General features: G+C 30.0%; 2 protein-coding genes across 9 annotated transcripts; both read left to right on the plus strand.

Moving 5' to 3' along the window:
• Nucleotides 1-5,440: 5,440 nt before the first annotated feature.
• On the plus strand, nucleotides 5,441-7,255 carry LOC130678310 (uncharacterized). Of its 4 annotated transcripts, none has more exons than XM_057485470.1 (4): nucleotides 5,441-5,738; nucleotides 5,964-6,257; nucleotides 6,321-6,480; nucleotides 6,829-7,255. In XM_057485470.1, exons 2-4 carry the CDS (start codon nucleotides 6,162-6,164, stop codon nucleotides 6,969-6,971), a joined length of 399 nt encoding a protein of 132 aa, XP_057341453.1. In that variant the 5' UTR covers nucleotides 5,441-5,738; nucleotides 5,964-6,161; the 3' UTR covers nucleotides 6,972-7,255. The 4 variants fall into 4 exon arrangements, with proteins under 4 accessions (XP_057341453.1, XP_057341454.1, XP_057341452.1 ...); XM_057485471.1 differs by having other exon boundaries at nucleotides 5,983-6,257; XM_057485469.1 differs by having other exon boundaries at nucleotides 5,994-6,257.
• Nucleotides 7,256-15,660: 8,405 nt separating this feature from the next.
• Nucleotides 15,661-24,742, plus strand: LOC130678307 (ubiquitin carboxyl-terminal hydrolase 16). 5 transcript variants are annotated; one of them, XM_057485459.1, is made up of 5 exons: nucleotides 15,661-15,797; nucleotides 16,047-16,197; nucleotides 17,571-19,636; nucleotides 23,902-24,071; nucleotides 24,157-24,742. In XM_057485459.1, the coding sequence occupies exons 2-5, from the start codon at nucleotides 16,098-16,100 to the stop codon at nucleotides 24,227-24,229; spliced, it is 2,409 nt and encodes an 802-aa protein (XP_057341442.1). In that variant the 5' UTR covers nucleotides 15,661-15,797; nucleotides 16,047-16,097; the 3' UTR covers nucleotides 24,230-24,742. The 5 variants fall into 5 exon arrangements, with proteins under 5 accessions (XP_057341442.1, XP_057341441.1, XP_057341443.1 ...); XM_057485458.1 differs by lacking the exon at nucleotides 15,661-15,797 and having other exon boundaries at nucleotides 15,894-16,197; XM_057485460.1 differs by lacking the exon at nucleotides 15,661-15,797 and having other exon boundaries at nucleotides 15,894-16,197; nucleotides 17,574-19,636.
• Nucleotides 24,743-24,954: the final 212 nt, after the last annotated feature.

A 24,954-nucleotide genomic window follows, 5' to 3' on the forward strand; every position in this document is an offset into this window, starting at 1 on the left:
TTGCAGTTGATTACTCATACGTTCTCGTATAATAATAAGTCAAAAATGCCTTTCCATCTTATTAATTCATTCAAAATCGCGTAAAATGATAGAAAGATTAAGGATTTGCATATAAAACCTCATAGCAAAATTTTAGTCGATTATTCGTACGTTCACATTTAATTATAAGACGAAAATCGTTTTCAACTTCATTAGTTCATTCAATATCGCTTGAAATGATATGAAAATCAACTATTCCCTCATAAATCCTCATAGGGGCATTGCAGTTAATCATTTATACATTCTCATATAATTATCAAACGAAAATCCCTTTCATTCTCATAAATTCATTCAAAATCACTCGAAATGACTTAAGGATTAAGTATTTCTTCATAAAACCTCATAGGAAAATTGCAGTCGATAATTCATACGTCTCATCTAATTATAAGACGAAAATCCCTTTCATTCCCATAAATTCATTCAAAATCTAAAATCAAAAACTAAAATTTATTTGGGACAACTAAATTTTATTACGTCAATATAATCTATTTTATCATTTTTAACAAATGATTTAAAAGACCCTATTTGGTTGACATTCATATTTCTTTCTCGAAGATAATAAAATCATTTGGTAAAGTTAAGAAAATATTTATTTAAGGGACAAGTAAAATATTTTATAGTCCCAATAAATCCAAATATTGAAGCAAAGTATTGTTATATTAACTCTAATAAACATTACTTAGATACAAAAAAATATATTCATTTAGAATAAATATATATATTTGTTCGAGGTTAATAAATATCTATTTGAACCTAATGATTATTGATTTAAAAAGTTATAATGTTAGGCAGCAGCAGCGGGAGTAGTCCAGTGCTCGCCACTAGATCGCGCCCACCATTTGTGGTGTCCCTGGTAAGATACTTATTTCAGAGTTTTTATATTCGCCAGCTTGAAGCATTCATCAGTGTTGCCAGGTTGGGGGATTTTCCCCTAAATTTAGTGGATTTTAGACGGCTTGGTGGGAAATCTAGGGGAAACATTTTTTTAGGGGATTTGATCAGGGGATTACAAACTTCCTTAAATTTAAGTTGAAAAAATGAACGAAGAACGATTTCAGTTCAGAACAGAAATTTTTAAAATTTTTTTAATAAATTATCAATGAGAATTACAAACATGCTTCATTATAGATGAAAAAACATATTTTCTTTAAAAAAAAAGGAAAATGGCAAATAATCGTTGTCCACATGTTAAACAGCGTCCTCGTCTGAATTAAATAATTTATTAGAGTTTTAAACAATGTTTTAAAAATTTTAAAAGATTTTACCTATTAAATAATTTATTAGAGTTTTAAACAATAATTGAAAAATTTTAAAAGATTTTAACTATTAAATAATTTATAAAATATAATACAACTTATTATTTATACTAAGTTTCGTATGAAAATATGTTTTTCATACTTTCTTATCACCTGTACTAAAAAATGGTTTATTTTTTTCGGAAAAAAATTTTAAACTAATAAAACAATAAGACTTTAATGTATTTTTAATCATAATTAAACATATTTTATTCTAAACACAATGTATAGTACATTGATTCTTCAACAAGCTTTACAATATTAATTATAAGATCTTTGATTTAATGATATTAAAGTCAGCAGACATTTTATAAATTTTTTAAGTTTCTAAGAGATAAATTTTTATAAAAAAAAATTATCCCAAAATGTTCATCAAGTTTTTTTAATTTTTTCACCTGCAAATTTTTAAATTATATTTATATAATTTATTTATTAAAAAAAAACAAATTCAAAAAGTCATCAGACGTCTGGTAATTTCAGTCATTTAATTTAGGGGATTTTATTTCAATCTAGGGGATTTTACGCGGGCGTTTAGGGGAAAGTAGATGAGTCCATCTGGTAACACTGCCATTCATAGGACGGGTACCATCAGAAAAGCCTAACAATAAAAGTGGCTAAAGAGCAATGTGGCTAAATGTAAACCGGCTAAAAGAGCAGTTGGCTAAGTTATATAGTGGAACCATAAGAAATGTACAAATTATTAATCGCTCAACCTATCATTGTGGCTAAATGTTAACCGTAGCCAATCACAAATGTTATACATAGAAAAGCGGCAACATATTAAAGTGGCGACATATATTGTAGATACACATACAATTGGTTTCATAGCCATTGAGGCCCTATATCAGTCCGGCTAAGTTTCATTTCGTCCATATATTCTCAAAATTGACTGTCGGTATAAAATCACCCGTCGATATCAAAAATTTCAGTCAGTAATAGAGAAAGTATGAAAATTAGAGAACACTGTAAAAATTTAAACAAAGAAAGAAAATTTGATTTTAATAGTAAGCTTTATAAAGTAAAGTTCAATAAATTGAAATAATTATAAACATTCTGTAGACAGAAAAGAGAAAACTAACCGAAAAAAAACAGGTTGTAGATAATTAAAAAATGTGTAGGTGCAATTTTAAGAAATAATTTTTTTTTAGATTTTTCGCAACGAGAAAAGTCCAAAAATTATGAAACGTCGGCTAACTTGAATATCATAAACAAATTAAAATTCACGTGATAATTATCGTGAACTACTTTTTAATCATTTTAACTAAGAAAAGAGTAAAAAGTAGATAAATTACACATTTTTGAGGTAATTATGAATACATTATAAATTATAAATATATTGTAGTTCATGCAAATATATAATGGTTGAAATAAAAATTAAGATTTAATTATTTCAATAACCAGCGTTAATTTTATTATATTCATTTAAAAAAAATTTTTTTATAACATGTATGCGACAGTCGGTGACATTAAAAACTAGCCACTTTCTAAGCTGAATGTAATTAAAGACTACAAATCGATTTATTAATGATTAAAAATTATTAATCTTATAATCAAAAATACATAGTTGAGTCCGCAAAAGAATATTTATTTCTCCCACTACTTGGCTCTGATAGTAGATATACATTTGCATCAAGTGCATAATTGTGGATAAGAGGCGGGGAAAAGTCACATCTCTTTGCGCACTGAATTATATTTGTGTCTAATTAATGCAAATGTATATCTACAATCAAAGCCAAGTAGTGGGAAAAGAAAATATTGTTTTGTGGACTCAACTATGTATTTTTTATCATAAGATTAATAATTTTTAATCATTAATAAATCGATGTGTAGTCTTTAATTACATTCAGCTTAGAAAGTTGCTAGTTTTTTATGTCAACGACTGTAGCATACATGTTATAAGAAAATTTTTTTCTAAATGAATATAATAAAATTAAAGCTGGTTAATCAAAAAAATAAATCTAAATTTTTGTTTGGCATCATATAATTTTATAATCAAAATCTAAACAGCTAAGCTCTATGGAATATAATCAATATGAGAAAACTATACAATTAAAAATTAATTTGAAAAATATAAATATCAAAATTATTTTGCTTTCGTTTATTGATATTCGGGGGGTATAATACAATATATCATTTTCTCTTTTCTGTCTACAGAATGTTTATAATTATTTCAATTTATTGAACTTTACTTTATAAAGCTTACTATTAAAATCAAATTTTCTTTCTTTGTTTAAATTTTTACAGTGTTCTCTAATTTTCATACTTTCTCTATTACTGACTGAAATTTTTGATATCGACGGGTGATTTTATACCGACAGTCAATTTTGAGAATATATGGACGAAATGAAACTTAGCCGGACTGATATAGGGCCTCAATGGCTATGAAACCAATTGTATGTGTATCTACAATATATGTCGCCACTTTAATATGTTGCCGCTTTTCTATGTATAACATTTGTGATTGGCTACGGTTAACATTTAGCCACAATGATAGGTTGAGCGATTAATAATTTGTACATTTCTTATGGTTCCACTATATAACTTATAAGTTGGCTATAGCCAACTTCTCTTTTAGCCGGTTTACATTTAGCCACATTGCTCTTTAGCCACTTTTATTGTTAGGCTTTTCTGATGGTACCCCATAGGACGGATTATCCGCTGAAAATTTTTAATTCTAGTGGTATCCTGTATTAGACTATGACATTAATGTTTAATATTAATGTTTTTTCTGAACAAATTTGTCATAGTACGAAAAAAAATAAGTGGCAAGGAAATAAATTATTCTTTCGAATATGCATTTATTTAACTGTTAAATAAATATTCTGTCATTTTAAAATAATATTCAATTATTATTAATAACACATTCTCTAAAGATCACTCATATATTTCATTATGACTACTTTATAAACTCTACAGGTAATTAATTTGATTTTATGCTTTCTACTAAACACGTAATTATCTTTACTAAATATTTTATAGTTTCCAATAACTAGTTTTGTTGGTTGATTATCAAATATTTAGTTAAAATAACCAAATATATGATTGGCAATGCGGGCAACCAAATCATTTTCTTGTCATAACTAAAATTTAGTTGTCAGGAGAAAATTATTTTCTCAGTGTACTATTTCCACATAAAACCTTATAGGAAAATCGCAGTCGATTATTAATATTTTCTCATTTAATTATAAGACGAAAATACCTTTCAATCGCATAAGATTATTCAAAATCGCTTGAAATGATAGACTGCTCTGCTTATGATTTCATGTCTCATAAAATATCATAAACATACAAAACATTCTAAATTTCTTATAAAAATTTTATCAGATTTTATGAGAACTGAATAAAAAATAAGAGTTTTGCGTTTTTTCTCATACAATCGTTCTATGAGAAACTATGAGGAATTTCAGTGCCAAATACACTGCTATTTCTCATTAAATTTCTAGGGTAAATATTTTTTTATGGGAATCTATGAGATTGTTTCAACAGGGCGACTTCCACGATACATATTTTTTATTGAACTTTTTTTTATTATAATACGTATCGACTAACTTAATGAAAGTATCAGTCTTATTAAATAGTGCTTCCTCTTTAGGTTAATGTGCATTTTATAACGTGTGAGTGTGACATAAAAATAATATATACAGTTTAATGAGGAAAAGTCAAGTGACCTTGACAGGTCCGTTATAAAGCACAACCTCGCCGCTTCGCGTTCGGGGCGTGCAATTTTAAAAATATTGCGAAGGAAGGGGAACTTCTCGTCTGTGATCTGGCTGCACTGTACAACGGACTTTGAGTAAACTTAATATAGACCCAAGTGGCCAGCTCAGCTTTTTGTTGGCTTTTAGTTATCTATTCCAAGTCAACTTTTTGCTATTTCTAAATGTTATCAAAATGGTAACAAAAAGTACTTTTGAAAAAGATAACTTTTAAAAGTTGTCTTAAAGTTAACATAAAAATGTTAACAAAATATAATATGAAAATGTTAGCAAAATGTTACCATAAAATGTAGTTATAAATGGTGACTTTTTAGAGATAAATAAAAGTTACCAATTTAATGTTGATAATTTATCATCGCTAAAATGTTACATATATGTTGACTTTTTAGTATTATTCAAAAGATAGCATTTTATTGTTAACATTTTACTAACAATTTTGGGTTAACATTTTGCTAATATTATAGTATTTCATTTTGTTATCAATTTGTTGACATTTAGATGTTTTCAACCACAAAAAAGGCGGTAAACGCTGTACAAGCCGCCATTTCGGATATATATATATATATATAAACGCTCGAGTGTGATGTGAACAACATAACCTAATATTATTTTGTCTTTTAATTACTGTGAAATAATTTATAATATAATTTATAGCTATTGATTAACAATACTCAACGGTTCATAAAAGGTAAAATTTTATATATAAGTATGGAAAATTTTCGACAGCGGATACGAAAACCGCTTGATTTGCTTGGACCACGACAACTAAAACGACGTACGCAACAAATACTTGCACTGGAATATTTGTTATCTAACTTAAATAATAATAATAATAATAACACTAACATTAATATTTACAACAATAACAATAACGACAACGACCATGACGACGATAACAGTAGCCGCGATTCAGACGTTTCAGATGATCCTAGCCGTTTTTCAGGAGCTGTCGATCAAGCTAATGATGAGCCTTTGCCATTGATTGATGGGCTTAACTTTTTTGATCAACCAGTAACCCGATCAGAGTATTAGTTACTTAATTTCCATGTGAACAATCAAGTTGCTAGTGGTGATAATGATTCGATTCTTACTGAGTTCATAAAAGAGTGGCATGTTAAACATAAAATCACACGTGAAGCGACTGACGAACTTTTACGCAAACTTCAATCATAGTCTCAAGAACAATGTTTCTATGCAAAATGAATTTGTAAGTACTAATTAGCTGTTGATATTTCATAATTTTTGAATAACTATCATAAAAATATTACAGAAAGACATGATACGGAAAGCTGGTGGTCGCAATGTACAAAAAGCCACTCGTTTTGCATTGGAATCATTCATTTCTGATGAGTTGGCAAAACAAGTGACATGGTCCGGATTACACAGTGAGATTAAAATCTCAGCATGTTTCTTCGTAGAAATTATTAGTGGTAATAGAGCGATAAATAATATTGTAAGATTAACTATCCTGCTTAAAAAATCCGATAGATTCTCATAGCTGTAAGTATAAGGCCCTATACTTAACTATAGCACTTCTCATAGAACAAATTTATTCTTATAAAATCTCTCTAGGAATTCATGAGAATCTATTGGATTCTATGAGATTTTTTAAGCAAGGTATCTACTCTTCAAGTTCTAGCAATAACTTGCTTTTTGAAGCCTTTGATTGATCTTTCTACTGTCAAAGTAAAATAATTTACAACCAAACAAGCTATAAATAAATGCTGTATTTAAATTATTATGTTCATTAATTTTTCTTCGTTTTTTTTCTTTTTTAGAAATTTTATTAAGCACTTTGAACGTTACAAAACCTGATGTTGAACATCAAATGAAAGCCTGGTTTCAACGCGGTAGTGACCGAGCCAATAAGAATACCGATCCTACAAATGGTTCTGTCAAAAAGCAAAAAGTTGCCAAATAATTTGTAGTTACGATCTTTATATTTACAAGTTGTTTTCAAAAAACTTTTTTTTAATAGTATAAAGAGTTTTCTGTTCTCTAAGCCTAAATTAATGATCTCAAAACATAAAAGTAAGCTTATCAGATAAAAATAAAACTATAAGTTAGTGTCACCAGTGCGCTAGTCACAACAACTAGTCTTGATATTAAGCTCACAATTATTATTACTATTATTGTTATTAATATAAAACCTATGAATGTTGTAAAGAAATTGTTAATAAATTTAAGCATTCCAATTATAAAAAATTGTATATTTGTCACAATAAACTGCGAGTGATTACAATTTACAAATAAATATAAACACAATTCTAAAAATATTCTATCATGAAATGAAATATTTATTTTTTCTTGTTTAATATATGTATATAAACAAGAAAAAATAAATATTTCATTTCATGATAGAATATTTTTAGAATTTATGTTTGTTTATTTGTAAATTTTCAAATTTCCCGCGGTTTATACTACCCCTAACCTCTAATGATCCTTAAAATTGTTAACATTAAATCAACTAAAATAAGACTGATTTGTTAAATTAAAGTCAACTTTTTTCCATCAACTTGTTACCAATAAAAAGTTAACAATTTGTTATGTTTTTGGTAACCAAAAACACATTGTGATTTGTTAACAAAAAGTTGAAAAATGTCAACATTAAGTTATGAAAATGTCAATAAATAGTTAACAATTTGTTACCAAAAAGTTATCTTTTTGAGACAGAAAAAAGTTAACATTTTGCTGGACATTAGTAGTGATATTTGTTGATAAAAATTTGCCTTTTTACATCTCAATATAAATGTTAACATTTTTTTTGTTAACTTTTTCGATACGAAAAAGTTAACATTTGGCCACTTGGGGATGAGATGATTATAAATATATATTGCAAGGTTACTAGAATAGGGAGGTTGGGACAAGTTTGTGTCGCTGGTCCCTTTTTTCATTGCATGTCATTTTTTTCTATGAAAACACTACCATAATATCGTGTGTGTCTGTAACATTTCAGAGCGATGGTTGATCGTTCCGTGATTTTCAATACCGATAGTAGTAAACAGTTCTCCAATTTTGTTACATCTGTTAGATGCCGTTACCCTGATAGCCAGAGTTTCTGATCAGAAAGTTGGTGTACATGAGTTACAACTAACTGGACGACAAGTTGTCGACAATTTTCAGCTTGTGTAACTGTTGACTACAAGTTGGTAACAAATTGCTCAGAAACTTGGCGGCAATCTACTGCCGCAACCTGTCACCAAGTTTCTGAGCAACTTACAGTCAAGTTGTCGGCAACAGTTACACGAGCTGAAAGTTGTCGACAAGTTTCTCGGAAAGTTGCCGCCAACTTATGGAAATGTCAACTTTTGCGGCCAACTTGGCGACAGGTTGCGGCAGTAGGTTGTCGACAAGTTGCGGCTAACTTGGCTATCAGGGTACTTTAGTATTCAAAACTTTCATATAATTCTTAAGGGTCGGGAGTATTTTACTTTTCTAATTACATTTTGAATAATTACGTCACTCGAATGATGAAAACCTTCCGAAAAAGTTTGTCTTTCACATTTTTTCGGAAGCTATAAAAATTATGTGATAACAATTGATTAATAAATTAAAAGAAAAGTAAAATTCAAAAATTCGTTTAGTACGGCCCAGCCTAAAAAAAATTAAAAAACGACGGGATCATGCATGGTACAGAAAATACGGTATCATGTTTAATAATACATTCATGCACAATAATTTTTATCCGGGTAGTTTTGCTTGTAGGAAAAATGAAATCAATAATAGGATACTTCTGTATGAAAATTCCTACAATAAATGATGACGGACTGAATAAAAATTATAAAAAATTAGTTCATATGCTTTATAAAGTTCATTCAAAATATTGTAATAAATATTGAATGAACAGAATATTAATGGCTCTGTAGACTTAAAAAAAAAGGTAGTTTTTTATTTTTTTTTAGTTGAAGTCGGGTTTCAAGCCGGTTCAGACAGCCAAATGCGATTAAAATAGAAAGTTCGATGAGTTGAATCAAATCAAAGCGTTAATGACAAAATATCTAAGAGGTGTAAAAAACATGATACTGAAGTTAGCCGACGTTTAATAATTTTTGGATTTTTTAAAAAACGATAAATTAAAAGAAAAAAAATATTTGAAAAAATTGCACTTATAGTCTGTTAAATTTTCTACATGTGCATAATTTTAGTTTTTTTTTTTATTCAAATTTACTTGTCGAAAAAAAATCTGAAAATTTTTAATTGTCTGCTAACTTCAGAATCATGTAAAAAACAGTGATTTTTCATATATTTTGTCGACAATATTACTTAAATATTTCATCGCCGATATCTTTTGAACTAATAGACCGATTTTGACGTCTAATGTGACATTCGACGCAGTTTTTTAGTCTCTTAAGCTTAAAGTTTTTTTGAAATAATCAATTGAACGTTTTTGATTTTATTCGAAAAAAAAAACACTTTCTTGAAATGTTTTAGTCAACGATATCTCTTGAACAAATGATTCAATTTTAATTGTTGTAGTTGCATTTGATGTGGCTTATAGAGTTTTTGAGCTAATTAGATTTTGGAATCAATCTATGAAGTAAGTTCGAAGTTATTCGAAAAAAACTTTTTTCATAAATTTTATTTTTCAAATAATTCCGAACATAATGTACTGATTAAGCTTATATTAGTCATTGAAATTTACGTATAGCATTGAATTTCATAAAATTTCAAATCTTAGAGAACATTAATTTTTTATTTGACTAATATCTCAGCAAATATCAATCTTAGTGATTCGGTGCTAAAGACTTTTATTGTAGAAAATTGAATTTCCTATAAAATTGTCAGTAACATTTTTTCTGTAGGTCTTGTTGTTTATGAGATAGTGAGAGAAAAAATAAGAATCCTATGAAAAAATTCAGTTTAGCGGTCCGTACTACCCCACCAGTATGAGTTACGACTTCGCGACAATCGGCACTTTTGTATAGCATTTAATTCTGAGAAAATCCCGTATTTGGACAAGATGATACCATAAAATGCCGCTGACCCGGGAAAAAATCACCATGCATGATCATGCATGATCATGCATGATCATGCAGGATTCATGCATGATTCGTGCCTGATCGTGCATGATTTATGCATAATTCAGGCTTGATCCTGCATGACTCATTCATGGCCAGGCATGACTCATTCGTGATCAAGCATGATCATGCATGACTCATTCTAGATCAAGCTTGTACATGCATTAAGTTTGAAATAATTGTATCCAGAGATATTATCCATCAGGAAAGGTCATGTTTGAGCATGCTCTATTATGCATGACCATGCATGGTTCATACTTGATCGTGCATAACTCATTCATGGCCAGACATGACTCATTGGTGATCAAGCATGATCATGCATGGCTCATTCTAGATTAGACTTGCTCATAACTTACGTTATGAATAATTGTCTACAGAGATATTATTTATCAGGAAAGGTCATGATTGAGCATGCTCTGTCATGCATGACCATACATGGTTCATACTTGATCATGTATAACTCATTTGTGATCAAGCATGATCATGCATGATTCATTCTAGATCAGGCTTGCTCATGACTTACGTTAGAAATCATTGTATATCGAGTTTTTTATATATAGTGGAAACCCATTTAAATATAGTGGAAACCTAAACATGCAAACCTCTCAATAAGACAATTTATAGATAAATTGAGAAAAATATAGATAGCCCGAACTGGGAATCGAACCCAGACCAATTCGGTATCGCGCCGAGTGCTCTACCAGTTGAGCTATCCGGCACTATACAATATTCCATTCAATTTGATCTATAACTTATTAAGCCACACCGTCCATCGTACGGTAATACACCATTTAAATATAGTGGAAAACTAAACATATTAATGGTTAAACAAATAAAAAAACAATTTGTATTCATAAATATTAATTGTTTGATGCATTAAGTGAATAATATGTTAAAAACAGTTTTTAATGAAAGTTCAAAATAAAAGAACCAATGAAAATTGATAAATTACTCTCTATCATTTGTATAATACGATTAATTATATACCTTAGTTTCTAATACTTACAGCAACATCTTTCAAATAAATAAGCTATGGGAATGCATGTGCATGCATAATAACGCGTGCTCATGTATGGGAATGCCTGATCGTATTTTTCATAAGCAGCCAATATTCAAATACGACCAAACGTCCTCGAGAGGAATCACAGATTATAAAATCATATGCCTGCTCAGGGAAGATCATGCATGATAATGTATGGTTATGCATAATAATGTATGGTCATGCATGATCATGCCTGGCCAAAATCCAGGTCTGATCATGCATGACTGGGCACGATCATGACTTCTCATGCAAAATCATGCCTGTTCATGTCTGGCCAAAATTCAGGCCTGATCATGCATGAGATTTAAGCCTGCTCAGGCATGATCATGCATGACCATACATTATTATGCATAACCATACATTATCATGCATGATCTTCCCTGAGCAGGCATATAATTTTATAATCTGTGATTCCTCTCGAGGACGTTTGGTCGTATTTGAATATTGGCTGCTTATGAAAAATACGATCAGGCATTCCCATACATGAGCACGCGTTATTATGCATGCACATGCATTCCCATAGCTTATTTATTTGAAAGATGTTGCTGTAAGTATTAGAAACTAAGGTATATAATTAATCGTATTATACAAATGATAGAGAGTAATTTATCAATTTTCATTGGTTCTTTTATTTTGAACTTTCATTAAAAACTGTTTTTAACATATTATTCACTTAATGCATCAAACAATTAATATTTATGAATACAAATTGTTTTTTTATTTATTTAACCATTAATATGTTTAGTTTTCCACTATATTTAAATGGTGTATTACCGTACGATGGACGGTGTGGCTTAATAAGTTATAGATCAAATTGAATGGAATATTGTATAGTGCCGGATAGCTCAACTGGTAGAGCACTCGGCGCGATACCGAATTGGTCTGGGTTCGATTCCCAGTTCGGGCTATCTATATTTTTCTCAATTTATCTATAAATTGTCTTATTGAGAGGTTTGCATGTTTAGGTTTCCACTATATTTAAATGGGTTTCCACTATATATAAAAAACTCGATATACAATGATTTCTAACGTAAGTCATGAGCAAGCCTGATCTAGAATGAATCATGCATGATCATGCTTGATCACAAATGAGTTATACATGATCAAGTATGAACCATGTATGGTCATGCATGACAGAGCATGCTCAATCATGACCTTTCCTGATAAATAATATCTCTGTAGACAATTATTCATAACGTAAGTTATGAGCAAGTCTAATCTAGAATGAGTCATGCATGATCATGCTTGATCACCAATGAGTCATGTCTGGCCATGAATGAGTTATGCATTATCAAGTATGAACCATGCATGGTCATGCATGACAGAGCATGCTCAATCATGATCTTTCCTGATAAATAATATCTCTGTAGACAATTATTCATAACGTAAGTTATGAGCAAGTCTAATCTAGAATGAGTCATGCATGATCATGCTTGATCACCAATGAGTCATGTCTGGCCATGAATGAGTTATGCATTATCAAGTATGAACCATGCATGGTCATGCATGACAGAGCATGCTCAATCATGATCTTTCCTGATAAATAATATCTCTGTAGACAATTATTCATAACGTAAGTTATGAGCAAGTCTAATCTAGAATGAGCCATGCATGATCATGCTTGATCACCAATGAGTCATGTCTGGCCATGAATGAGTTATGCACGATTAAGTATGAACCATGCATGGTCATGCATAATAGAGCATGCTCAAACATGACCTTTCCTGATGGATAATATCTCTGGATACAATTATTTCAAACTTAATGCATGTACAAGCTTGATCTAGAATGAGTCATGCATGATCATGCTTGATCACGAATGAGTCATGCCTGGCCATGAATGAGTCATGCAGGATCAAGCCTGAATTATGCATAAATCATGCACGATCAGGCACGAATCATGCATGAATCCTGCATGATCATGCATGGTGATTTTTTCCCGGGTAGGGTTACATAATAAATGGTACACCACATTTACTAAAATGAGGTATCTTTTAATTAATAAAATATTAGGTTGAGTCAGTCAGTCACCGGACCGAGATCCGGTGACTTAGATGTTCGTCGGCTGACTGCCTGTTCTGTCTCCGCAGATCCAGTACAGAAAATTATAAAATTATAAATTGTCCAACGTCGCATCTCAGGTTACCCTAGCGAACGTCGCCGAGGTCTGGGTCTCATGCCTCGTCATGAGTTTAGACTACGGGCCACGACGGTGTTCGCGGAAATCGCTTATCTACTGTAGTTACTTTGATGAGGAATTTTTCTTCACCAAAGTTTTATTATATATTATCAAAAGAAATTTTAAAATTTTTATTTAAATATAATTAAAGCCAGAACGTAACACTTCCCTTTTTTTTTAATATATATAATTTTCTGAGCGGGAAGTTAAAAATTTATTTTTCCCCTACGTTCATATGCTAGCGTTCTTCCAAACGACATCTCTGATGTCTCCAGACTCGAAAATTCGATCGAGACAGTAGTTTTAGCTAGAGGATTAACGTCTAAAAAAATCTATAGAAAATCAGGACTCACTGGCTTATGCTGCAAATAAATTTTTTTTTTAATCAGATTTGACGTTTTTCAATTTTGTAAATTCACATAAAATTAATCAACGTAGAATTTTCGCTTGTATAAAAGACTTAATTTTGATTGAAATTTTTAATTTTAATTTCATTTTAATATGAAATAATCGTTGTCCAAGAAGTTTTATAAAATTTTGTTTTCATGAAAATTTCTAGTTAGTAACTTATTTTGAGTTAAAAAAACCACATTAAAAAAAAAAAGTTCTTTTGCTGAAAATTTTCGAACGATCATATTCTAGCTCCATGTTTCTTTACAAATTTAGTTTAGTTGATTGCAAAGTTTTGCAAAATTAAATTTGAAAATAATTATTTTCTATTGAAACATTTTCCCTACACTTTTTATATAAATCAGCGGCATTTAGTTTTCGAATTTAATATATAAAAATATTACCATTTGCTGCTTCTTATCTATCGCGCTTGGTTTTTACTTTTAATTACCTATAGAGCACAGATCAAATCTCTGTAGAGTATTGAAAATTCATCCAAATGCTTCGGGAAAGCTGATTGGTAGACCAGCATTTATCCCTAGAAAGGGACCAGCGACAAAATTTAACATTGGGATAATGGTTGACCCAACCTCCCTATTCTAGTAACCTTGATATATTGGAGCACAGTTGTCATTGAATACGGTTGCCACTGAGTGTAGATGTCGTCTTTGTGCTTGAATAAAGAAATTTTGAGTAGAGTCGAGTATTCGCCCAAATTTTGACTGCACCCTAATGGCACAGTTTGCTTTCGCACAAGTTTCCTTGGATTTTTCGTCAAATTTCCATCAACTTCGGAGTTTTCCTTTTTTAACAACAATTTATATACCACTTGCTACACAATTTGACGTAAACTTACTACCCAAATTAGAATGCAAATTCACTTCAAAAGTTGACTAGAAAAAATTTTTCGTCAATTTTCAGGCAAAGTTTTACATCAATTTTTCAAGCCAAATTAACTATAAATTGATGTAAAATTTTGCCTGAAAATTTATGATCCTGAAGTTAGAAGATAATCAAAAATTTTCGGTTTTTTTTTTAACAAATCAATTACAAAAAAAAAAAATAAACTAAAAACATGTACATGTAGAAAATTAATAAAAGTACCGGTGCAATTTTTTTAAATATTTTTTTTTATAATCGTTTCGGAACAATTCCAAGAATTATGAAACGTTAGCCAACTTCAGTATCATGAAAATTTACGAAAAATTTTTTTTCGTTAACTTTTGAAGTGAATTTGCCCTAATAGCCACTTTGCATTGAAATTGACGGTAATTTGATGTTGAAATTACCTGAAATCTGCTGCCCAAATTTGCAGACAATTTCACAGCAAAAGTTGAAACCAAAAATTTGCGGTTCATTTTTCTTCAATTTTAAGGTAAACTTGTACGAGAAAAAACGGTCGGTAATGTTCTTTCTTACCATTTCAGAAAGTAAGCAAATTTATACATAAAATTGTCTACAATTTGAGCGTAAAAATATACTTAACAATTTTTTAAGTCAAATTAACGATAAATTGACATAAAATTTGCCTGAAAATTAAAGACAACTTTTGTCGATTCAACTTTCGAAGTGAATTTGCATTCTAATTCTGGCAGTAAATTTACCTCAAATTCAATAGTAAATTGCATACAACTTGTCGTAAAAAATGGATAAGTCCGAAGTTGACGGAAATTTGAAGAAAAATTCAACGAAACTTTTGTACAGTAAACTTTTGCTCAAGCAAGCTGTGCTATTAGGGTGCTTTCTAATTCGGTCAGTGAATTTACGTCAAATAGTACAGCAAGTGGTATATAAATTGTCGTCAAAAATGGAAAAGTCTGAAGTTGACGGACATTTGACGAAAAATTCAAGGAAACTTTTGCTAAAGCAAACTGTGCTATTGGGGTACAAGTGTTACTAGCAAACAATGACGTTAAGTTGATTGAAAGTTTCAGTTTAAATTGACGGCAAGTTTTTCTGTCAAATTACATTCAGATGACTGCAGTAGATTTGCAGAACTTGTTGAGCAACTATATTTAGAGTGTGGCTATCATGGAGAATCCAGAGAATTGCATGTGATTGGATTCTTAACCTCTGTGATAACACAACCTCAAACTACCCAATGGATTTTATGAATTGGTAATTTTCAAATGAGTGTAAATGTTGCAAGCATCAAACAAATTTAGAATAATTAATAAATCGAGTAAATAATTAATAACAGAAAATTAAAAAAAAATGCGCATTTAAAAAATTTTTAAATTAATAAGTGCATTTTTTATAAAAATTATTTGTTTATTTATTTACCCTATTTATGTATAATTTTAAATTTGTCTGACGTCTGCTACATTCACACTCGTAATTTTCAAAGGTTTTTTTTTTCTAATCTAGAGAAAAATCACTTTGGAAGATTTTTTTGTCGTGTAACCATTTTTCAACTGTATGATAAAAGATTTAATAATGGGCAAAAAAAAACGTCAACCCGATGCAACAGATATTAGTAGTATTTTATCTGAGTCAGTCAATGAGAGAATAAGCTCAGGTTAGCTTTCGAACTATCACTTCTATTTTTATTATTTTTATTTTTTACCATCCCTGATTAAGAAAAGTGATTAGAAAAAATTTTTGTTTTTTAATTTGTCTGAATTCTCAATGAGAATTAAAAAATATTTGGAAGGATTCCTTAAAATACAGTAGTTTTGAATCTTCCTGCATCTCCATGAATAAAAATTTCAGTATTATTTAGCGATCGAAAAAAGTTTGAAAGTATTTCAGAACTTTAATTATTTCAAATCGTTCCAAATATTCCCTGGTGGAAATTTATCGGATTTTTCTCTGAAAAACTCAGTTCTAAAGTTCTAAAGACTTTTTCAACGTTTATGATCCTAAAACTGACAAATAATAAAAAATTTTTAGATTTTTTTCAAACAAATTAATTATTAAAGATAAAAAAAAAATATTCACATTTAGAAAATTAAAAAATCTAAGAGTGCATATTTTTCAAATATTTTTTTTTTCATAATTTATTTTGAGATAAACAATCTACAAATTATTAGACGTCGGCTAACTTCAGTATCACAAAGACTTATTCAAAATTTCTCAGAGAAAACTCCCCAAAATTTCCACCTGGGATTACTTTAGTGATTTAAAAGTGTCTGGAAGTACTCAAAAAATTTACTATTTTTTAATTTCAGTAAGTCTCTCCATGAATCGAAATTTCATTATTATTTAACTGTCGAAAAAAATCTCAAAGTATTTAAAAATTATGATACTGAAGTTAGCCGACTTTTAATAATTTTTGGATTTCTTCAAAAACCACAAGTTATAAAAAAAAAAAATTGCACTTATGGTCTTTTAAATTTTCTACATGTGCATTTTTTTTTGGTTTTTTTTTTTTCTGATAATTTATTTGTTGACAAAAAATCCAAAAATTGTAAACTGTTAATTTTGAATTCTTCTAAATCTCCGTATTAAATGGAATTCCATTATTATTGTGATTAAAAATTATTTAACTTCAAAAAAAATTTTATATTTTGGAACCGTTCCAAGTCTTTTAACATTTTGAAAATTCGACTATTATTTGATGGTTAAAAATTATTGTCAAGTATTTAAAAAATTTAATAACTTCTAATCTCCTAAAATTATTGAATAACGGCCCTGGTGGAAATTTTTCGTAATTTTCTCTGAAAAACTCAGTTCTAAAGTCCTAAAGACTTTTTCAGAGTTATTCAGAGAAAACTCCGAAAAATTTCCACCAGGGGAGAGATTTAAAACTTTTCAAAAGGACTGAATGTTAAAAAATTAGGAGAATTTAAAGTTTATGGAAGAGTCAAAAAGTATTAAAATTTTTTTTTAATTTTTCCAAATCGCTTTTCTTAATTAGTACACGTTCATTTATGAAATTTTCTTTTTTAGCAGATTCATGCCGACATATTTCAAAATCTATCAACGCATCATCTGTCCGTAAAATATTAAAAAAAGATGGAATTCACACTAAATGTTCAGCATGCAATAATCTACATTCTGATTCAACTGAAGTAGATAATGATAAATTGTCGTCTTTGTTGATTTGTCTGCAGTGCGGCAATCAATCATGTGGCGAAACAGCGAAGAACCACGCGGAAGAGCATTACAAAAAACCCCACAGTGACTCCCATTGTCTAGCTGTTAATGTTCTGGACTGGAATGTTGTTTGTTATGAATGTAAAATTTCTATTGATGCTGGTAATAAAAAGCAATTACATGAAATAATTGAATCTATGAAAGTGTTGTCAACATCGAAATCATGTTCACGTTCTAATACTTTATCTAAACCGAGCGAAACAAACTCACGGGAGTGCTACATTACGTCTCCTATTGATAATAAGAATGACCAATCACTTGAAAACTTTTCTAGGGTCAGAGGTTTGAGTAATTTAGGGAATACGTGTTTTTTGAATGCAGTATTGCAATGTTTGGCCCAAACACCATGTTTAGTAAAAATTTTAGAAAATTTAATAAGTCCAGGAGAAAAGTTCATACTTCCAGGCGGTGAGTTGAAAATTCCCGTTAATGATGACGAAAACGAAGTGAGTGCTCATACTTTACCACCAATTGAAAGTACGTTAGATAGTTGCAGTAATTTTACTGCTACGTTCCATAAGACTTTAACCGATATGCAAAATTCAAATGGTAATGAAACGTATAAACCATCTATTTTATTTAACGCACTTAAAAAAAAAACAACAAATTGTACGGACGGTAATCAACATGATTCCCATGAACTTCTCCGACATTTACTTGAGTTAATTAGAAATGAAGATCTCCAAAGATATCAGTCTGTTATTTTAAAACAAATCGGGTTTGAGAATAAGCAAAAAAGACAAAGTATAGACACTGTAAGTAAAGCATATATAAAATTTTACGGAAATCAAGCAAATTCTAGATTATTAGGTGTAGACACTTTATTTCAAGGGATTTTAGAGTCAACCATTCAATGTACTGAGTGTTTAAATTCTTCTAAACGCAGTGAATTTTTTATGGATCTTAGTCTTCCTGTCATGGTGGATAAACCACAGTCTAATTTCAAACAAAGAAATGACAATGGAGATGATACAACATCTAGTAAATATTTTTCAAATAATAAAAAATCTAAGCATCAGTTAAAAAAAGAAAAATTAGCTTCTAGAAAAAACCGAAGACATAATCGACAGAGTAATATTATTAGCGTTAATGAAATCGATAATCTTCATAAAAATTTTCAATTTCAACAGATTAGTAATCATAATGACAATGAAAACGATTATTCTAATTTAAAAATTGAAGAAGAAAAGGATGCTAAGATTCAAGTTGATTTGGAAAATCATATTGATGATACAATAGAATCGGACCACACTCCTCCAGAGTTGGAAACAGACAGCCTTAATGAATCTTTGCTGGAGGATTCCAATAAGGACTACGATTTTAATCCTGATATGCAAAACTTGTGTGAAGAAGAAAATACTAATGTCCCTGTCTTGAATAACATCAATGAATTAGCACAAAAGCTGTCGAATACGTCCGTTAGTGATGAAGAATCAACTTTTCGAACATTAACACATTACCAAACTGACGGTAACAATTTTTCAATAGAGTCTTGTTTAAATCAATTTACTGCACTCGAACTATTAACAGATAATAACAAAGTTCAGTGTAAAGTATGCACTGATAGAATTAATAAAACAAAGTGTGGAGAGACTCCTGATCCAAAAATAGTTTACACTCCAAGTACGAAGCAATATCTTATATCTCAAGTACCTGCAATTCTTATACTTCATTTAAAAAGATTTCAATCTCAAAGGTTCAATAGATATCAAAAAGCTGACAAACACATTTCCTTTCCAATGTTGCTGGATTTGGCTCCAGTTTGTAAAAATAATACAAAACAAAAATTATATTCTCTTTATGGATTAGTAGAGCACAGTGGAACTATTAACGGCGGACATTATGTAGCATATGTAAAGGTAGTGTATACGTTTTTTTTTAAATCGAAATATCGTTAAAAAAAATCGGGCGTGGGTTGGCCAGCCCCAAAATTTTCCGCTGTTTTCGAGCTCAGGGAACTCGAAAAGATGAGTAAATATATTTTCGAGCTCGAAAATGCTTTTACATGAAATCATTTTTTTATGAGCTTTTCAAGCTCTAACAAGTTACGTTTTATGCTAAAGTTTGAAAATTTAAGAATCGAAAATCATTACTCAAATGTTTAATATTACAGCGAAAATATTGGTCTTATAAAAAAACTTTTCGAACAAAAGTTGTAGGAAATTTTATTTTCTAGAGAAAATTTCTCTTATGATTTTTTTATACGACCAATGTTTTCACCGTAATTCCAAAATTGAGATTCATAATGAATTATTCAAATTTTTGTTAATTATGAAAATCTTAATTTTGAAATTATGGTGAAAATATTGGTCGTATAAAAAAATCATAAGAGAAATTTTCTCTAGAAAATAAAATTCCCTACAACTTTTATTTAAAAAATTTTTTTATACGGCCAATACTTCCACTGTCATTCCAAAATTTGACACCATTAATTATTAATCATTATTTTTAAATAAAAGCAAAAATCCTGGTCCCAATCATTACTGAAGAAGCGGTTTTTAAATTTTAATTCCCGATTATGTTCAATAAAATAAATGTATTCAGGCAGAAATCATTGTCTGTGATCAAAATTGAGATTTAAATTATTTTTGACTCAGATCAGAGCAATAATATATGACATATCCGAGAGAAATATTAAAAACTTTGTTTTTTCAGTTTTTTCTTGATGATACGATTTAAATTAAAGAACGAGTTAAATGACATCATATGATGATCGAAAGAGACCATAAAGACGAAGAGTTGGTATGATTTCGGGCACATTTTGGTACATTAGATTATGATTTATCCGCAAAAAATAACATAAAATGTAATTTTTGTAACTTTTTAACGCCGATATCTTTTCAACTAATCTATGGATTTTAACGTTTAATATCGCAATCGACGCGTTTTATTGAATTCTAGAGCTGATTCAAATTTGAAGTCGCTAGTAACAGTCGTTTCTGAGAAATTGATAAAAATATTTTTTTTTTTCGTAATTCGCAAATATTTTCGAATTTAATGGATCAAATAATCTGAAATTTTCAGGAAAGTTGATGGCCTACAAGCTTTTTCGATTGCCGCAAGAACAAATCGGTTCATTAGTTAAAAAGTTATAGACCGGCCACACACATACATACACACACACACACACACACACACACACACACACACACACACACACACACACACACACACACACACACACACGGACATCATTCTGGAAATAATCAGAATAGCTTCCTACACGGAAAAAAATGAATAGAACTGGCTACCATGTCAGATAGTAGTCAGTGCCATCTGTAGAAAAAAAAATTTGAGATAGCAGTGGGTCCTATCTACGTAGTACTAGCTACTCTCTACATTGTTCTCAGCGCTATGTCGGATGTTGCTCACTACTATCCTACATATTACACTCTTACATATTGCCCAGTTCTATGTACATAGCAGCCAGTCGTATGTTAGATAGCAAAGGTTACTTTTTAAACATATTACCCACTGCTATCTGCAGATAGCGCCTGCGTCTATGTCAACATATTGCTGGTTACTGTGTAACATAGTAGAGAGTTCTATGTAAGATAGCAATGAGTACTATCTGAGATATTTTTTTCCGTAAGGACTTGAATAATTTTTTTTAGGGATGGCGCTAGTATTTATTATTGACAACGAACAAATAAAATTATTATCATAACCAAATTAATTATGACTTATTCAACTACGTTTACGTATTTAAATATATAATTAGTAATTATATATGATATTTTTTTTTATTTGTTTATATTTATTTATATTACGTATTAAAAAATACAATTACATCATATGAGTTCGTTAATTGCTGAACACTTAAATTTTAAATTTTATTTTATAAAATAAGTTTTTTTCATTCATGATAATAAATTTATTATAACAACAATTATTATACAATTACAATTATTAATTATAATTAATGAACACTTGAATTTTGAATTTTATTTTATAAATTAAGTTTTTTTCATTTGCGGTAGTAAATTTATAATAATAATTAATAATTATTTACAATAATAATAATTTATAATAATAATAATTATTATTGTAATTATATATATATTTATAATTATATACATATTATATAATTATAATTATTATTATTATAAATTATTATTATTATAAATTTACTACCGTAAATGAAAAAAACTTAATTTATAAAATAAAATTCAAAATTCAAGTGTTCATTAATTATAATTAATAATTGTAATTGTATAATAATTGTTGTTATAATACATCTATTATCATGAATGAAAAAAACTTATTTTATAAAATAAAATTTAAAATTTAAGTGTTCAGCAATTAACGAACTCATATGATGTAATAGTATTTTTTAATACGTAATATAAATAAATATAAACAAATAAAAAAAAATATCATATATAATTAATAATTATATATTTAAATACGTAAACGTAGTTGAATAAGTCATAATTAATTTGGTTATGATAATAATTTTATTTGTTCGTTGTCAATAATAAATACTAGCGCCATCCCTAAAAAAAATTATTCAAGTCCTTACGGAAAAAAATATCTCAGATAGTACTCATTGCTATCTTACATAGAACTCTCTACTATGTTACACAGTAACCAGCAATATGTTGACATAGACGCAGGCGCTATCTGCAGATAGCAGTGGGTAATATGCCCGGGAAAAAATGATCAGACCTGACCATGCCTGTTCATGTATGATCAGGCCTGAAATTAGACCTGATCATGCCTGTTCATGTATGATTAGGCCTGAAATTAGACATGATCAGGCCTGATCATACCTGTCCATGCCTGTTCATGTCTGTTCATGTCTGAAGCGTTGAATACACTCAGGCCTGATCATGCCTGTTCATGTCTGAAGCGTTAAATACAGTCAGGTCTGATCATGCCTTTTCATGCCCGGTCATGTCTGAAGCGTTAAATACGCTCATGCCTGATCATACCTGTCCATGCCTGGTCATGCCTGTTCATGTCTGAAGCGTTAAATACGCCCAGGTCTGATCATGCCTGTCCATGCCTGGTCATGCCTGTTCATGTCTGAAGCGTTAAATACGCTCAGGCCTGATCATACCTGTCCATGCCTGTTCATGCCTGGTCATATATGTTCATGTCTGTTCATGGCTGTTCACGTCTGCTCATAGATCTAAAATTTTGTTGCCCAAGAATCTATCACGTATAAGATTTTTATTACTTGGAGTTCATACGAAACTTACTTTTCAACTAAATCTCTTAGGTCAGTGGGTAGCGAGTTACACTTTCGAGCGCAAGGTCCACGGTTCAAATCCTGCACACGCCCGAATTTTTTATTTTTTTTTTTTATAGCAATAATTATATATATGTATAATTGAATATAGTTAAACATAATTATATATAATTATGTAGGGCCATTTTTTTTATATAATTTTTTTACCCGGATGGGCATGAACAGAATGAGCATACCTGATCAGACCTGAACACGCCTGATCAGGCCTGGTCAGGCATGGTCATTTTTCATGTCTGATCAGGCCTGAAGACTCATGTCTGTTCATGTCTGATCAGGTCTGATCATTTTTTCCCGGGTGTTTAAAAAGTAACCTTTGCTATCTGACATACGACTGGCTGCTATGTACATAGAACTGGGCAATATGTAAGAGTGTAATATGTAGGATAGTAGTGAGCAACATCCGACATAGCGCTGAGAACAATGTAGAAAGTAGCCAGTACTACGTAGATAGGACCTACTGCTATCTCAATTTTTTTTTTCTACAGGTGGCACTAACTACTATCTGACATGGTAGCCAGTTCTATTTATTTTTTTCCGTGTAGGACTTCAAAACGTTGACATCTGATGAAAACTCGATTTTTGAAAATCGGGGTGAAAATATTAACTTCCCGAATTTGTCGAACATCATAGATTTTCTTAACGGGAAGTTAAAAAGTTAGCGGCAACCCTACTTTGGCATGTTGCGACAATAGAGCACTAGCTCTCCGCTTCGCGTTTGAGGTGTGCAAAAATTATCAATCGCTCATGATAATTCTTAATTGCTGAAAATATTCTTATTCTTACATTTTACAGTTTTCTTGGCTCCTAAACACTAAAAAAATAATAAAAAATATGATCAATCCATACAATTAATAATTTTATTTAATACAGACTCGGAAGAAATTAGATTTCAACGATTCAAGATGGTCGTTCTTAATAAAAAAAAATATTCCAAACATTGATGAAGATCAAAATCACCATGATACTAATGAAGATATTGTAAATAAAGAGAACAAAAACCTGATTCCACCTGGCCAATGGTACTACATATCCGATTCAAAGTATGAAAGAATTTTTTACTATTGTAAACTATATAGAACATAATTTACGTTTAGCAGATAATTTCTAATGCAGTTTTTTTTTCAGGGTAGTGAAAATTGACGAAACAGCTGTTTTAAAAAAACAAGCGTATTTGCTATTTTATGAGCGAATTTTATGATAAAAATTCTAATATTCGAATTCATCTATAGTTATGTTATTCTGGCTACAAAATTAAAACCCATGTGCACAAGTTGGTGAAAATGTTATTGAATTTTCATTTATAATGATAAGAATAAAATATTTGTTCATAAGCTCAATACATTTTGCTATTAAAAGATTTCAATTATCAATACGAATTTAAATAAACTTTTTTAGTTTCCTTTTAGAAGTTATTGTTTTCATCCCGATTTTTGAAAATCGAATTTTCTTCAGATGTCGACGTTTTCAGGTCCTAGGAAATTATTCTGATGACTCAGAGTCTTTTGGATATACCAAAAGTGCATGAGTACTTAGTATACTCCAGAATATTCTATTGTAATGTATTTGGGTATATAATCCGGAACAGAATGCTTGATGAGTCAGTCTAAAGCTATAAGCCATCGGTTAGCATTGTGTCGTTCACACCTGTATTGTACTTTTGATATTACATTACTCTATATTGATTGTTAAATAAACTTAATTTTTAATCATATTCCACGCGCCATTATTCATAATCCTCAACAGAGCCGTCATGTGATATGCCCGTTATTTTTATATTAGGTCAGATCACTAAAAATTGACTGATTATCCAAGTAACATATGCTTGAGCAAGATTATGGTGCCAGTGCCTCGAACAAAACCCCTAGTCACTAGTGTCTTTTTCTACGTATGGGTCTTGCGCAAGATCTTGTAGCAAGAAATCGT

This window comes from Microplitis mediator, chromosome 1 (assembly GCF_029852145.1).
Source record: "Microplitis mediator isolate UGA2020A chromosome 1, iyMicMedi2.1, whole genome shotgun sequence".
Taxonomy (NCBI): domain Eukaryota; kingdom Metazoa; phylum Arthropoda; class Insecta; order Hymenoptera; family Braconidae; genus Microplitis; species Microplitis mediator.

Coding starts and splice junctions, on each gene's coding strand:
- LOC130678307 (XM_057485459.1), top strand. CDS start 16,098: ATGATAAAAGATTTAATAATGGGCAAAAAAAAACGTCAACCCGATGCA. Junction 16,198..17,570: donor CAATGAGAGAATAAGCTCAG/GTTAGCTTTCGA, acceptor TTTCTTTTTTAG/CAGATTCATGCCGACATATT. Junction 24,072..24,156: donor TACTACATATCCGATTCAAA/GTATGAAAGAAT, acceptor TTTTTTTTTCAG/GGTAGTGAAAATTGACGAAA.
- LOC130678310 (XM_057485468.1), top strand. CDS start 6,162: ATGTTAAACATAAAATCACACGTGAAGCGACTGACGAACTTTTACGCA. Junction 6,258..6,320: donor TTTCTATGCAAAATGAATTT/GTAAGTACTAAT, acceptor AAAATATTACAG/AAAGACATGATACGGAAAGC. Junction 6,481..6,828: donor CTTCGTAGAAATTATTAGTG/GTAATAGAGCGA, acceptor TTTCTTTTTTAG/AAATTTTATTAAGCACTTTG.